Source organism: Moschus berezovskii, chromosome 6 (assembly GCF_049115385.1).
Source record: "Moschus berezovskii isolate FMDL1 chromosome 6, NW_MosBer_1.0, whole genome shotgun sequence".
NCBI classification, from domain to species: domain Eukaryota; kingdom Metazoa; phylum Chordata; class Mammalia; order Artiodactyla; family Moschidae; genus Moschus; species Moschus berezovskii.
In genome coordinates, this window is record NC_142465.1 from 31,864,551 (window position 1) to 31,881,488 (window position 16,938).

General features: G+C 45.8%; 1 protein-coding gene across 1 annotated transcript; it reads right to left on the reverse strand.

The window, feature by feature from the left end:
- Positions 1-4,632: 4,632 nt before the first annotated feature.
- LOC129535975 (keratin, type II microfibrillar, component 5-like) lies at positions 4,633-9,036 on the reverse strand. The gene is made up of 4 exons (XM_088836983.1): positions 8,791-9,036; positions 6,624-6,844; positions 5,600-5,631; positions 4,633-5,096 (listed from the first exon to the last, which is right to left on the reverse strand). The coding sequence occupies exons 1-4, from the start codon at positions 9,034-9,036 to the stop codon at positions 4,921-4,923; spliced, it is 675 nt and encodes a 224-aa protein (XP_088693109.1). The 3' UTR covers positions 4,633-4,920.
- Positions 9,037-16,938: the final 7,902 nt, after the last annotated feature.

Consider the following 16,938-nt stretch of genomic DNA (forward strand, 5'->3'; position numbering starts at 1 on the left):
AGTTTACTTACCCTCTCTGTGCCTCAGTTTCCATACATCTAAAGTGAAATGATAAAAAGAGCACCTCTCTTTCACCTCCTAGGGTTGTAGGATGAAAGAATTTTATATATGTAAAATAGTTAGTGCTTGCCACAAAATAACCGCAACATGCGTTTATTGTCAGTAGTAGTCTTTTGCAGAATATAAAATAGAAATCCTTCCTGGGATAAGGGCCATGGCCTGCCTATCATTACACTTATATCTGTGATCAGAGATGCAAGCATACAGAGAAATCCCCACCTCTTCTGGGCCATCAAGCTCCTCCCTGCAGTAAACTGTCCCCCCTACACTGATGAGGATATTACAAGTGCTGGTGCGAGTGGGACGATGGCCCCTCAGCTTCACTAGAGACTGAACTGAGTACCTGAATATGCACGTGTACAGCACAGTGAATCTCAAAACTTCTGGATGCGGGCCTAGGAAGCTAACGGAAATGGAAGTCCCCATGCCATCACTAAGGCCAATAGAAATAATTGAGACCAGAAGTGAGAGGTCTGGAAAGACACAGGCTCTTTTAAAGGACAGGATTAATCCTAGGTCTTCTGACCACCAATGTGTCCCCTCCACCCTCCAATGGAATTCTGAGGACAGAGCCCTCGGAGAGTTCCAGAATCCACAACTGTTCTAAGCAGCCCTCTGTGCTATGACATCACACAGCTCAGAAGTAGACTTTGTCTGGAGTCCAGATCCAAGGCCCCAGTATCAGCTCCATCTCCCACCCCCGGTTCAGGAGCCACCGGTCCTGAGAGACAGCTGCATCAGCTGACCCCTCCCTCTGCGTCTCACTAGTCTCATCAGCCCAGCTGGACCCTGATGACCTGTCATACTTCACTCTCTCACCCTCCCTCTGGCTCTGACCTCTTACCTACTCCAGCTCCACAATCCTCAGCTCCCTCTATGTTCCCAGTCCTGAACAGGCTCAGGCAGAGGCATGAGGGTGAATGAATCACGTACACATTGCCCACGATGCAGGATGGTAAAGAAAATGAAACATCTTGCTGTGTGACATTCAGCAAGTCACTTCTTTCTGGGCCTCAGTGTATTCATTAGTGGGAAAAAAAAAAAAATGATTGGACCAGATAGATGCTAAGGTCCCTTAGCCATTTACAGTTATTTTTTTTTAATTGAAATATAGTTGATTTACAATGTTGGTTAGTTTCAGGTATACAGCAAAGTGATTCAGTATATATATAGATAGAGAGATATTATTTTTCAGATTCTTTTACATTCTAGGTTATTACAGGTTACATAATATAGTTCCCTGTGCTATACGGTCAGGCCTGTTGTTTATTTTATATATAGTAGTCTGAATCTCTTAAACCCAAGCTCCTAACTTATCCCTCCCCCGATCTTTCCCTTTAGCTAACTGCACATTTGTTTTCTAACTCTGTGAGTCTAACTCTGTTTTGTAAATAAGTTCATCAGGATCACTTTTTTAGACTCCACATAAAAGTGCTGTCATATTTGTCTTTGTCTTACTTTGCTTAGTACGATAATCCCTAGGTCCATCTATGTTGGTGCAAACGGCATTACTTCATTCTTTTTTATGGCTGAGTAATATTCTAGTATATATATGCCCCACATCTTCATCCATCCACCTGTCGATGGACGTTTGGGTTTCTTCCTTGTCTTGGCTCGTTCAGTCAGTGAAAGCTCTGTTACTCTTTAGTAGACGTGGGACAGGACAAGGAGCTGGAGGGAAGCAGGGCCACGGTGCCGTGCGCGGTGCCTCATCCCTCACAGCTCACTCTCTGCGGGTTTCTGTCTATGGGTGGCACAGAATGATTGCATCCAGGTACGTGCATGTGTCTGGGCATCTGTGTGGAAACATGTCCGTGTGTGAATATGTGTATACCTGTGTGTATGTGCTGAAGAGAGGACATTTGTGGGTACATGAGGGTATGACTGCAGTGTGAGTGCACAAGTGGACTGGTTTTGGTAAGACGGGCTCACATATGAAGAACTGGACCCCACACTATGGTGGGAGTGGTGATAGGCAGGTGCCGCTGGGGGTCATGCTGGGGAGGTACCCTCTGACTGGGGAACCCTAGCTCTAACTTGGGCTCCTATACCTACCCCTCCTGCCCTGCAATTACTGCAGCTCCAGCCAGGGCAGAGGGAGACCAACTGGCCTTCTTGAAGTTGGACAGCCTTCTTCAAAGGTGCTCAAAACTTTCCCCAAGAACTCCAGTAAATGAAATATTGATTATATTCATAGAATTCCTACTATGTTTTCAGCTCCTTACATATAGTAATATATTTCATTCTGAAACCTCCCTGTGTTAGGTACTATTCTTATTTTACAGATCAACAGTAGAGAGATTAATTAGGGAGGAAAAATACAAGGGATAAATGAATCTTCATTAGGTGTACAGAGAGCAGGACTGAGGCCCAGAAACAGTCGAAAACTAAAAGCAAGATTGGGAACAGAATCTGGGCCCTTTCTTCTTATTCCAGGCTGGACTGGTTGATATACTGTAGGTAGAATCACAGCGTTTAGATGCATCAAGAAACTCCCATGGAGGTCCCTAGGGTTAATAGTGGAAGAACAGGGCCCAATTCATCCAAGGACAGAGTGGACCACACAGGACCACAGGCCTTCAGCTCATTCATATCTACTACATGGCAGACTCTGGAGATGGATGGATGAGATAGGTTACGGTCCTCAAGGGATGCTATGAAGTTGCATCCAACACTCCAGGTGCTGCTATCGAGTGTGAGGCAGGTGTGGGGGCAGATGGGGCTGACCCCTCAGGATCTCTTTCGATGAGAAGCAACTGGTGACGCCTCTCTTCCCTTCAGAAGTCACTCGACTCACAAAGCTTTGTAAATAGATGAGGACTGACTCTCCATAAATGCCCCAGGCTGGAATGTGGCCCATGGCCAGAAAAGTCACTCAGAAAATTGGTCCCCAGACCACAGGCATTGGCCTGGGCCCAACAAGTGACTAAAATCTGACCCCATGGCCCTTGGCGTCTCTAGCCTGACATCAGGCTTGGGATTTGGAAAGAAAACCTGTGGTCTGCAACCAGTCCTCAGTGATGCTGGATGCAGGATGCTCACCTTCAATCCTGCCTACAGCTCCTGGGGTGCATGGGGTAGGGGGGGAGCAGGGAGGGGCATAGCTCTTCCTTCTGCACTTCCCATAATCTTCCTTCATTGACATGATCAGCACGGCAGAAGGTGGAAAAACCTGACTTTGAATATCAGAGAATCTCATCACCTAGCAAAATTCAGGGAACACAAAATCCACCTGAAAAAGTGTGCGGAGGAACAGATCTGCTTTCAGGCAGTTGCTTTGCATTGGGTGTGTTGGTCAGAAAGGATCAAGGGGGCTGATGTGTGAGTCCAGTGAGGCCCTGTTCCCTGTCCCTCAGGTAGATGGCAGGCTGCCAGTCAAGTTCTGGTCCCATTCCTCTTGCATGAGACTGCTCTGTTTATCCAGGAGGTAGGCCTTTTGGGTACCTGTTCTCTGGCAGGAACAAAACACAGCAGACATTCTGGCACTAGCAAACCTTAAAAGGTAAACCTGGGGCCTCTGGCCAGTGACTCACCATAGCCCCACCCAGGGACATAGAAAGCAGGGACCATTGTCCGCCAGATAGGTTGGTGATGTAATCCTTTGTGCAACAGAAAAGAATGTGAGCTCCTTGAAAGGAGCTTCTCTGAGGCCTGTGTGGCACGGAAAGAACCCAGAAACCCAGCCTTTCTCAGGCCACCCCACTGCCACAAACTGGCCTACCTTCTGCACCCCCTGCCAAAGGTGCCTTGTGAAAATGCAGACCAAACTATACCAGAGATTTGGAAATAGCCAAACTGGAACTTCTGATTCCAAAGCTCATGTTTTCCTCCTCTGTGGTATGTTGTTCCCAGCCCACGGTCAGATGATTTGTTCATTTAAAGACTGGATCACCCAACTGTGTCCATGTCCTCCAGCCCTAATCTGCCAGGGTCATTTCCCCCAGGGCCTGTCCTCAAGTGCCCGCACCAGGGCAATAGAGGGAGGCTCACCTTCAATCCCATCGCTGAATTTCTTTCTGCTCCATTTCCTGGTTTATGGCCTGGCCCCGCCCCCACCAACACCAGACCACTGCCCGGGACTAGAGTGCCTAGCCCACCAAGCACTATGCCCGACCCTCAGTGGCCATTCGGCGCTTGTAGAGTGAGTGGATCAATAAACGCAGCTCTCAGCAACTCTGGCAAGATCAGCTGCCTGTGGACCCCAGACTGGGAATCAGTCCACCATCATGCATGAATCAACCCTTTCTTTCCCTTTCACTGGGTTTTCCTGGTAGCTCCAGGGGCCCTTACACACGCGCACACACACACACACACACACACACACACACACAGAACATCCCCAACCCTTAAGATCCTGGTCCTCTGATATCACCATCAACTGAAGTCATGCGGACCCACACACCCAAAGCAGGGTTGCTTCCTGGTAATGTCTCCCCTTTTCTTTTCCCTCCCCCAAATCCAGCCAGCTTTGTCTTTGCTCTGGGGATAGAGAACCTGAAGAATCTAGGCACAAACAGCAAACAGCAGGAAGGCTCCAACTGCTACATAACTTTTTATTGCAGAGGAGCAGTCCCAGGAAAAGAAAGGGATGGGGCAGTTCAGAGGGGAGAGGTGTTGGGTCCAGGGAAGACAAATGTCATGCTTCCCAGTGGCACAGCGTCCAGCCTATCCCCACACTGGGGACGGGTCTACCGTGGTCCAGTAAACTACATTCAGAGACTTTATACTCTAGGGTGGGGGACAAGAGGGAGAGGTAAGACGAGGGTCGGAACCGTGGGAGCGGGCATCTGAGACACAGGTCCAAGTCACTGGGGAGGAAGCTAGGGTTCCTTGACTTCTCCGGAGTAGGGCAGAAAGGATTCAGCATCCACGTGAGCCGCTGCAGCGTAAACCCCCGACACAGCTGGGGGAGCTGCAGAGCGCACAGCCGCCGCCAGGGGCGCCCGTCTCCACGGCTCTGGGACCCGCTCCGGGCGGCAGCAGTGCTTCGGGGCCTGAGGCTGAGCCCGGCCCGCCGGTGGGAGCACTTCCCAGGGCTGAGCGGAGAGCGGCTGTTGGAGGAAAAAACTCTATCGTCTCCCCTGCCCTTTCTGCCCCAGCAGACAGACATACAGATATACAGATGCGCAGACACCTCCCCCTACCAGGAGACAGACGTGCAAACTCCTCAAAGTGGCAGATACACAGACCACATCCCCTAAGAAACAAACTCGGGAATGTCCCCTCCCAGGAGTCAGACCCAGATTCTCCCCCACGCGAGAAGAAAACAGTCTCTTCCACGGGGATAAACCCACGGACTTTCCTCCCACACCCCAGGACACACCAACAGATCCCCCGCCAAAGAACAGACCACAGAACCCCCTTCCTGATACACACAAACACCAATAAACCACCCCCAAGAGAAAAAACAGCCCTCCCAAATGGGAGACACACAGAGGAAGAGGCTCCCTACCCCCTTCCCAGAGAGGATACGTACCCAGGGTGGGGAGGGGATAACATGTGACCCCTCTCACCTCAAGTTACTCTCTTATTTACTTACTGACATTTCCTGCCCCAAATCCCAGACCAAGCCTGCAGGGAGAAGGAGGGAGCAGGTGACTGAATCCATCTACCAGGCAGAATACTCACCATTCTTCAAAACAAAGCACTTCTGGCCCTCTCCAGACAGGCAGAAATCCTTCCATTCTGAAAGCTACTTGGGTCTCTCAGATCCCCTCAGCCCTTTTGAGTAAAGACTCCTTCTGGACCTTTACACTCAACCCTCCTGTCTCAAATTCAAATAATTCTTTACTGAAGAATTCTTAGAGAAGGGAGAAGGCAGAAGATCTATACTGATAGCCTAAACTTATCTTGAAATTAGACCCCATGATGGCAGCATTTTGAAGGCAGATCCCAGAGGAGATAGGTCAGTTGTCTGGAGAATACTGTTCAAGCCTCACGCAGTCAGTTGCTACCTGTGGGTCCTTAAGGTGATCTTTTACTCTCTGAGACTCAGTTTCCTCATCTGTAAAATGGGGGTAATAGAACCTCCCTCCCAGGAGTTTAAAGGAGACAATAAATGCAGTTTGTTTGCTGCACAATGGGTTCCCTCTCCTTCCCCTCAGCCTAGTGGGCCCACCAGGAGCTGGAAGCCCTTGGGTTTCTACCTGCCTAATGTTAAAAGCCAGGCCCTACCTGTTGCCATAAACCCTGCCTCCCCCAGGCCTGAAGGAGAGAGGAGCAGAGTTGAAGGCACCCACACCAGGGATCTTACTCCCCCCTGGCTGGGCCTTGGTCCTTTCAGACCAAGACTCAATAGACAAACTGGCTCCTGCTTTCTGATCCTGGGAGTGAAAGAGTCAGTCATCACAGGTGCTAAGTTTACTTGTTAGCTGGGACCCTTGGTCTAAAGGTCTGTGAGATGGAGGGGAAAAAACTGACTCCAGGAGAACAGATCCCTGGATACCCAGCTCACCTCTCCTCACCTTATCCCCCACCCCAACTGGCGAGGACCCAGGCGGGATCCTCCCTAAGCTTCTCTACTCCTCGCCTTGACCACATCTGAAGCACCGCCTAGCCCTCACCTGCTCTCCTCGCCCTCCAGCAGCTTCCTGTAGATGGCGATCTCAAACTCCAGGCCCAACTTGACGATCATGAGCTCCTGGTACTCACGCAGCTGCCGCACCATGTCCTGCTTGGCCTTCTGCAGGGCAGCTTCCAGCCAGACCAGCTTGCCCTTGGCGCTCCCTGAGGCACTTTCCTCTTGCAGAGTGGCTGGGTCCTTGCCTCTCTCTGCTTCACAGGGCTGGGGGAAAAGGGAAGACCACAGACAGGAGGACATCCTCAGCCCCTCCCCACTCAAGGATCCAGACCTTTCTCCACAGCCGGAGGGCCGAAGAGAAATTAGAGACGGTTAAGAGGAATGAGTGTACCTGTTCTGAAATCTGTGTTGGTGTGTCTGCCCCACTCCCAGGCTGGAGGTTGGGGACCAGCCATCTTAGGTGACTGAGAGCCTTTTGCATCTAGTATGTGTGTGTGCATGCTAAGTCACTTCAGTCGTGTCCAACTCTTTGCAACCCTATGGACTGAATCCTACCAGGCTCCTCTGTCCATGGGATTCTCCAGGCAAGAATACTGAAGTGGGTTGCCCCGCCCTCCTCCAGGGGGTCTTCCCAACCCAGGGGTTGAACCCATGTCTTCCGCAGCTCACACCTTGGCAGACTGGTTCTTTACCGCTAGCCCACCTGGGAAGCCCACATCTAGTATAGTAACACTTCCAAAATGAGCTAGGGTCTGGGAAGCATCAAATACATTTTTCCATGTCATTCTGGGGTTATTGTTTCATCAGGGAAATGAACATGAAGAGTATCCTTTCCTCATAAGAGACTGGAATTTGTAGTCTCTAGGGGAAAAAATATTGATAATAAAGGCCTGCCTTGGTGAGGCATACTTGCTGCTTAGGGAACCAGTCGGGGAATCAGAGCAGCTGAGGCTGCTGGGAGACTGCCAACAATGGGCCCACCCAGCCACCACTCTGTCACCCCTGGAACCTGAACAGTTTGTCCCTCCTCAAAGTCAGGGCTTCCTGGAGAAGGGAGAACCCCCATGAATATCCTGCAAAGCCTGAGACACTTGTCTCTGCAGAAAACAAGAACTGACTGGAAGCAGAACCTCTTCCCTTTGCGGGGTGGCGCATGGGCCAGGGCTGGAGCTTGACCAAGAGGGCGGCTAAGAGGAAAGAGGAGCAAGTGGGAGGGAAAGAAGTGGGGAGAAAGAGGGCATGCATGTGGGAAACTTCTCTTTCTGGAACCTAAAGCCTGAGAAATACAAATGCCTACAGAGCCTGGCTGGAGACATCAAAAAGTATAGGCCAGGGACTTTCCTGGTGGTTCAGTGGTTAAGACTGCACTCCCAATGCCCAGGGCCCAGTTCCATCCCTGATCAGGGAACTAGGAATGCTGTAACTAAGATTGGGCACAGCGGGGTTGGGGGGAGGGAGGGGGGAGGGAATAAAGGCCAAATATAAACTACATATGGATAGTACCCAGCTCCACAAAGAAATATACACACTCTAATTTTCCTGAAATCACAAGGATGTCTTTCCTGTTTTCAGTCTTTCATTTCTTCACCTTAGATAGAGAGCTGGATCCAGAGCCTAGCTGTATCTCTTTGACAAGGATGACAAGAGTACTAGCCAAGGTGAGGATAAATGGCAAAGACCCCTCTGCCTCGATGTCAAAGGATGCAATTTGGAGTGGTGGAGTCTGCAGCACACTGCAGGAGCATGACCCCCATGTGAAGATGAAGGAGAAGACAGAGGCCTCTCTTCTCTCACCAGATGTCACTGTGTGAGACCAGTTTAATATTGCCAGATCTGCATGTTTTTAGAGGGAACCCACGATACTGAATTTCTAGGTACGATCTTGCCATTTCTGAAGGTGGGCTCAAAGTTCACACTGTAGGACAATCACAAAACATACAGACATATATATATATACATGAAAAATGATATACAAACAAGCATCCATATGCATAGATTTTTACCTCCATGTTAATTACTTATCCACATTAAAAAAACTCAAAGTCCTGGGCAGATGGAAGCATGGTATACACACACATAACCACACTCCTATTTGCTCAGACATTCACGAAGAGAAACTATATCCAAAGGATGGGGGTGGGGGGTCTAGACTAGTCTAGGATGCATCTCCAGCATCACCACTCAGCACCCCCACCCCGCCTGCCCCTCACCTGGCTCTTGGTGCCGTCCACCTCCACTGTCATCCACTGGATGGCCTGGTTCAGCCTGTTTAGCTCCTCCTTACTGTGTCGCGGGTTCTGCATGTGTTTCTGCACTGTTGCCTTTGTCTCCGCGCACTGTGAGGTGGGGACAGCCAAGTGGGGTGGGGGGTTGATCAAGAAGATGAGGGAGCAGCGGGTACACTCACTGGAGACCAGCACGACCGTTCCAGCACCCACCCACCCACTTGCTGTCATGGGTGGATCAGTTGACTCCTCTGAGCCTCTGCTTCTCCATCTATAAGATGGGAATGGTCATCCTTTCTGTCCCCAGAGGTGGCTGACAGAAGGAAGTGCACTTGGCTGGCACCATGGCACGTGGGCCACCAGGCCTAAGGATGCCAAAGGTAGTGTGAACTCAGCCACAAGGGGTGACAGTGCAGCAGTCTGAGTCTTTGGACTGAGGCCACCCAGAGCTGACCCCAAGAATCAGGGTAGCTAACCCCAGGAAATCAATTCGCATCCTTCACTACATAGGATCATCTAATTGAATACAAAAGGCAGTTAATAAAATTCAGCATTCCCGAATTTTAAAAATGCCCTTTCAAATCTAAGAATATGAAGAAACTTTCCTAATTTGATGAAGATTATTAATCAGTGACGAGAGATCCAGTTTCTAGCTATTTCCCCAAACCCCAGGCCACTCTGGGACAACATTATGGGATGACAAGGGACAAAATCAGCGGGTCTTTACCCTTCCTGCATCTTGTCTGTACATGCCAACATCTAACCAGTTGGGTACAGTGACCGATGCTTTCACAGTGCTTACACTCGCCAGTATTTTCCCTCCACCATCTCCCTGGGGCTCAGGACCACCTGTGAAGTAGGCCAGGGAGATGTTCCTGTCTCTATTATCTTCCCTCGGGCAAGCTGATGCTCAGCCACCATGAGAGAAGTAGGGACTCTGAGGGATATGACCAACCCTGCCAGTCAGTGGCTGAGCCTGGCTGCACCTTAAGTCCACGCACTTTGCTCTACTCCCCAAGGAACAGATAAAGTCACACAGGCCCTTCAACACAGAGAATAGGAACTGTTCACTCCAGCCCAGTGTGAATTTCCTTCCAAGGTATTGATATATAGGGTGTGGGGAATGGATGAAAAGAGACTGCAAATCTTCCATCTCCCACCAATCTCTGCCCTATTCTTACTGCCCGCACCCGCTCTCGTTCCCAAAAGCTGAAGAAACAGCAGGCAAGCCCGTGCCTGGCTGGGTCCAACAGATCTGGGTGGAGTTCAAGACCCCTCCTCCTGTGTGAACTAATGAGCCATGTAGACAAGTCTCACCATGATGAGTAGAGCTATTCTCTCCTCCAAGCCTCCCGTGGGCCCTGAAGCTCAGCTCTAGCCCAGAGAGCTCCGAGAATGCTCAGTTCTGAGGGACAAAGCCTCTTCTTCCTGGGGGCTCTGTGACCTCATCTTGTTACATTTGCAGAGTTCTGATTGGGGGGAGTGGTGGAAGCGGCCGTCCTGTGAGCCCAGAGGAGAACATGACAGTCTCTGAGCTGGAAAGGACCTGCAAGGAAAGAGGAGGAGGAGGAAGTGGGGTGGGAGAAGGAAAAAGACTTCAGGTGGGGGAAACGTGTGGAGCTGGGGAGTCTGGGCTTTGGGAGTGGGCAACAGGGAGCCACAGAAGGTGCTTGAAGAGGCCAGCAGCCTGGTGTATGTACGATGCAGTGTGGGAAGGCCTGTCTGGTAGCAATGCAGAAGACAGATAGGAGGGAGAGAGACTACGGCTGGGAGTCCATTTCCACCAGTAGGTAGGAAATCTGAGGAAAGACAGGACTCTAAACTGAAGGAGTAACAGGGACCAGAGAACACAGGTTGATCGGCATTTTCTTCTGTTTGACAAATTTCTCATACGTGCAAGAGTATATATAACATGCATTTAGTGATTTACATAGCGACATAATAAAACAAGCCCTTGTGTGCCCACCAGTACCTCCAAAGCCTGCTGTGGGACCGGCCCTTCCTGCTCACAGCATCCTCTCCCTCTGACCCCGTTCAGTCTCCAAGGTGACCACTATCTTGGGTTTTTGCGTTAAGCACCACCTTGTGTTTTCTTTATTGTTGTATCATATATGTGTGAACCCCTAAGCAACTGTTTTAGTTTTGCCTTTAAGTTTTCTGTAAATAGAATTACATGCAGGCTTCTATGACTTGCTTCTCCCTTCTCAACATTCTGATTGTGAGGTCCAACCATTCTGCTGCATGTAGCTTAGTTTGTGTTGCAGTGGTGTAGAGTCTCCCAGTGTGATTATTGCTCCTAGGGGTATACACATGTGTGCTTTTTTTTTTTTTTTTGTTCATAACAAACAGTGCTGCTATGAACTTTGGGGTATGTATTTGCTAGTGAACTTTGGCAAGAGTTTCTTTAGGGTACTGACTGTCAAACTTTTTTTGTAGCCATAGCTCAAGTTATAAAAAATACATCTTAGGGACTTCCTTGGTGGTCCAATGGTTAAAAATCTGTATTGCAATGCAAGGAAGACAGACTCTATCCCTGGTCAGGGAGCTAAGATCTCACATGCCACGGGACAACTAAACCCAAGTGCTGCAATTACTGAGCCCACAGGCTCTGAAGCCCACACACCACAGCCAAAGACCCCGCGTGACTCGGTGATGATCCCATGTGCTGTAACTAAAACCCAACACAGCCAGTTAAATTTTAAAAAATTAAATAAATTTTAAAAATATATATTTTATATCATGAATCGGTACCTATATACATATCCACACACATAAACTGAAATAAATTTTATGAAAAATTACTTCTACTATAAAGTGCCCTCTGATCTCTAATTGACCACTTTAATGTTTCACTTTCAATTTATGGACCTAGGTTTTCAGTAAGGGCTCATGTTTATGTCTTCATATGTTTTAGTTTTTTTCACCAAGCCTTATGTTTAGGTTTCATTTCTTATAAATAGCATGTTAATCTCATTATTTGTTAAATAATATAATGAAAATAAAATATCCATGAACTAACTTACTGACACAAGAATCCATTCTGTCCTCTCCCTCTCACTCTGGAGGTAACCACTTCCTTGAATTTGTGTCAACATTCCCCCCCCCTTTTTTTTTTAGTTTTATCACATACATTACATTTATCTAAAAATATATCTGTCTCTTGTTTGTTTTTTAATAAGAAGGGTATCAGTTACACAGGGCTTGCTTTATTTTGTCTTTTAACATTATTAGCTAGGATTCCTCCCCTAGCATTCATAGTATTCTATTGAGCGAATATACTACACTTCTATGTTATTCTGTTTTTATTCTGTTTTATTTTTCCCTTTTACAAAGTTGGTTCTACAACCATTTTTCTAAATGACCCCTGATGCACATATGTGAGAATTTCTCTTTGATACACATCTAAGATCTAGGAGTGGAACTTGGGGATCTTCAGATCAGTTCAGTTCAGTTCATTCGCTCAGTCGTGTCCGACTCTCCGCGACCCCGTGAATCACAGCACGCCAGGCCTCCCTGCCCATCACCAACTCCCGGAGTTCACTCAAACTCATGTCCACAGAGTCGGTGATGCCATCCAGCCATCTCATTCTCTGTCATCCCCTTCTCGTCCTGCCCCCAACCTTTCCCAGCATCAGAGTCTTTTCCAGTGAGTCAACTCTTCGCATGAGGTGGCCAAAGTATTGAAGTTTCAGCTTTAGCATCAGTCCTTCCAATGAACACTTTGATCTCCTTTAGAATGGACTGGTTGGATCTCCTTGCAGTCCAAGGGACTCTCAAGAGTCTTCTCCAACACCACAGTTCAAAAGCATCAATTCTTCGGCGATCAGCTTTCTTCACTGTCCACCTCTCACATCCATACATGACCACGGGAAAAACCATAGCCTTGACTAGACGGACCTTTGTTGGCAAAGTAACGTCTCTGCTTTTTAATATATTATCAAGGTTGGTCATAACTTTCCTTCCAAGGAGTAAGCGTCTTTTAATTTCATGGCTGCAATCAGCATCCGCAGTGATTTTGGAGCCCAAAAAACAAAGTCTGACACTGTTTCCACTGTTTCCCCATCTATTTCCCATGAAGTGATGGGACCAGATGCCATGATCTTTGTTTTCTGAATGTTGAGCTTCAAGCCAACCTTTTCACTCTCCTCTTTCACTTCTTGGGGATCTTAAGATGGTCAAATGTTCAACATGACACAACAAAAATGATTTGCCAAAGTTGTTATAGTAACAATTTACACTTTGGTCAGCACTGTATGATTTCCCAGGTGGTGCTAGTGGTAAAGAATCTGCCTTCCGATGCAAGAGAATCAAGGGACATAGATTCAATCCCTGATTTGGGAAGATCACCTGGAGTGAAACATGGAAACCCGCTCCAGTGTTCTTGCCTGGAGAATCCCACGGACAGAGGAGCCTGGTGGGCTACAGTCCACGGGGTCGCAAAGAGTCAGACACGGCTGAGTAACAGGCATGGCATGGCATGACAGCACTGTATGAAAGATTCATACATTCTCCACATATCTTAGTTTTCAACAATTTAATGGGGACTTCCCTGGTGGTCCAGTGACTAAGACTCCATGCTCCCGATGCCAGGGTACTGGGTTCAATCCCTGGTCAGGGAGCTAGATCCCACATACTGCAACTAAGAGTTTTCATGCAGCAACTAAAGATCCCGTTTGCTTCAACTAAGACCCAGAACAGTCAAATACATAAATAAATATCTTTAAAAAAAATTAAATGGTATAATCAATCTTATTTTTGACTTTGTTTTGAATTTTCATGATTACTGTTGAAGTTGAATAGCTCTTTAAATGTTTATTATCCATATGGATTTGCTTTCTTTTGACCATTTTTTCTATTGGGTTGTTTGCCTTATTCCTATTGGATTACAGGTGTTCTTTATATTTCTAGATATTACTATTTTATCACTTATATTTATCGCAAAAAGCACTTTCAAATTTATAGCTCATCTTTTTACTTTCTTTATGGCATATTTTTATCAATAAAAGTTCTTAATTTTAATGTAATCTAACTTATCAAGCTTTTATATTAAGCACTCTGTGACTTGCTTAAAAGTTCTTTTCTATACCAAGATCAGAAAGGTGTTCTCCATTTTTTTTCTTCTTAGAGTTTTAAAGTTTTGCATCTGACATGTATAATTTTAATTTGCTTGAAATTGGTTTTGTGTATCACAGAAGTCAGGGATCCAATTTCATTCTTTCCCATGTGGATAACCAATGTATAGTTCTTTCTTTGCTATTGATCTGTGGATCAAATATATATGTAGATATATATCTATATAGATATAGATATAAGGTATGTTTAACTTTATATATTATATATAATTTTATTTGTCATATTTATTTAATATATTTATATCATATATACACACAAGAATAAATTGACCAATGTAACAAAATAAAGAGCCCCCAAATTGGTATGTATTATATATATATAAATATTTCATATATACATATATGATGCAATATATTATATAGTATGTCATAAGCATAAATTATGCAATACATATGTTTTTTATACGAATGTATACAATACACATCAATTTAGGGGCTCTCTGTTTTGTCTCATTGGTCAATTTGTCTAATCTTGTATAGATACTGCACTGAATTTCTGTAGCTTTCTGAAAGGGCAAATATGCATTGTTTCTTATACATCAGTGCCTTGCCTATTCTCAAACTTTTCTCTTCACCATAAATTTTAGAAACAGCTTGTTAAGATTTATGGAAACCCTTGTTTGGAATTCAATTGTAGTGGCACTGATACTGTAAACCAATTTAAGGAGAATTAATGTCTTTTCTCTCAACAATGCTGTATCTCTTCATTTAGTTAGGTCTGCATTTTAACTTTCATTTCCTATAACATTTCATAAAATGTTTCTATTTCTCTAGGTATAATTCTCTCACATATTTGTTAGATTTATTTCTAAGTATCTTATGGGTTTTAGTCATTAGTTTATCCATTTTACTGGGAGATAATTTACACACAGTAAAATACACACATTTCAAGTGTGCAGTTCAACAAGTTTTGATAGATGTTTGCCCTCATTCAACCATCACTGAATAAAGATAAACAACATTCTAGCAAGCATCTCAGTAGTCACCTTCATACCCCTTTGCAGCAATCTTCCCACCTCATCCAAGACAACTACTGATCCAATTTCTAGCAATGGAAATTAGTATCGCCAGTTGGGGAACTTCCTATGAATAGAAGCACACAGTACATACTTGATTATTTTCACTTAGCATAATGTTTTTGAACCATCCGTATTGTTTCATGAATCAGTAGTTCATTCTTTTTTCTTGCTGAGTGATAATCATCACATGAATATATCTCTGTTTATCCATTCACCTATTAATAAAATGTTTTTATTGTTTCTACTTTGGGGCTATTATGATTCAAGCTCCTAAGTAATTCATGTACAAGTCTCTGTGTAGACCTGTTTTCATTTCTTGTAGATAAATACCCAAGAGAGGAACTGCTGTGCCATTTGGCAAATGTATGTTTAAATTTATAAGAATTTGGCAAACTGTTTTTGGCTGTGACTATATCATGTTATCTTCCATGAAAGTTCCAGCTACACCAGCTACTTGATGGTTAGTCTTTTAAATGATTAGTCTAGTGGGTAAGTTTGTTCTCATTGTGGTTTAATTTAAGTTTCTCTGATGACTCCTAATGTTGAACGGCTTCTCACATACTTCAGTTCAGTCACTCAGTCGTGCCCAGCTCTTTGCGACCCCATGAACTACAGCACACCAGCTTTCCCTGTCCATCACCAACTCCCGGAGCCTACTCAAACTCATGTCCATCGCATCGGTGAAGCCATCCAACCATCTCATCCTCTGTCATCCCCTTCTCCTCCCGCCTTCAATCTTTCCCAGCATCAGGGTCTTTTCCAATGAGTCAGTTCTTCACATCAGATGGCCAGAGTATTGGAGTTTCAGCTTCAGCATCAGTCCATCCAGTGAATATTCAGGACTGATTTCCTTTAGGATGGACTGGTTGGATCTCCTTGCAGTCAAAGGGACTCTCAAGAGTCTTCTCCAACACCACAGTTCAAAAGCATCAATTCTTCGGTGATCAGCTTTCTTCACAGTCCAACTCTCACATCCATACATGACCACTGGAAAAACTATAGTTTTGACTAGATGGACCTTTGTTGGCAAAGTAATGTCTCTGCTTTGTAATATGCTATCTAGGTTGGTCATAGCTTTTCTTCCAAGGAGCAAGCGTCTTTTAATTTCATGGATGAAATTAAAGCATCTTTTAATTACCACCTGCAGTGATTTTGGATCCCCAAAAAATAAAATCCCTGACCAATTCCATTGTTTCCTCATCTATTTGCCATGAAGTGATGGGACCGGATGCCATGATCTTAGTTTTCTGAATGTTGAGTTTTAAGCCAATGTTTTCACTCTCCTCTTTCATTTTCGTCAAGAGGCTCTTTAGTTCTTCTTCACTTTCTGCCATAAGGGTGGTGTCATCTGTGTATCTGAGGTTATTGATATTTCTCCCAGCAATCTTGATTCTCACATACTTACTGAACCTTAATACATCTTTGTATTAGGTTTGTAAATTGTCAGTTGAAGTCTTTTACCCATTTTGATTGAGTTGTCTTCTTGTTACCGTACCCAAGTCTGACTGCTCAATGCTCAAAAACTATTAAAGAGGCCAGGCTGGTGGAAAGAAACTTTGCTTTATTTTGCATGCCAGCAAGCAAGGAGGCAGGGTGGGGGGTGGGGGAGGTCGACACCTGTCCAAAAGCCTACTCCCCCAACCATTGACAGGGGGTAAGAGCTTTTATAGACAGAAGGAGAAGGTTACATGCAGAAATAGCACAGTCAGCTCTGACAGTCATCCTGAGGTTGGTCATCAGTGGTCTACCAGTGTCAACTTGACTGTTCTAGGTATAGTTTATCTTCAGTTCCATGGTCGGTTTGTTCTCATTTCCTTGAGACCAATTCTTGGAATTACAGCAGCTTATGTCATGGCTCAGAGAAGGCAATGGCAAGCCACTCCAGTACTCTTGCCTAGAAAATCCCATGGATGGAGGAGCCTGGTAGGCTGAGTCCATGGGGTCACTCAGTCGGACACGACTGAGAGACCTCACTTTCACTT

Excerpts from the sequence above, each read along its gene's own strand:
- LOC129535975 (XM_088836983.1), bottom strand. The coding sequence starts at position 9,036 with ATGACAGCAAGTGGGTGGGTGGGTGCTGGAACGGTCGTGCTGGTCTCC. Across the intron at positions 6,845-8,790 it reads TGGACGGCACCAAGAGCCAG|CCCTGTGAAGCAGAGAGAGG; the intron begins GTGAGGGGCAGG and ends CTTTTCCCCCAG. Across the intron at positions 5,097-5,599 it reads ATTTGGGGCAGGAAATGTCA|CCCTGGGAAGTGCTCCCACC; the intron begins GTAAGTAAATAA and ends CTCTCCGCTCAG.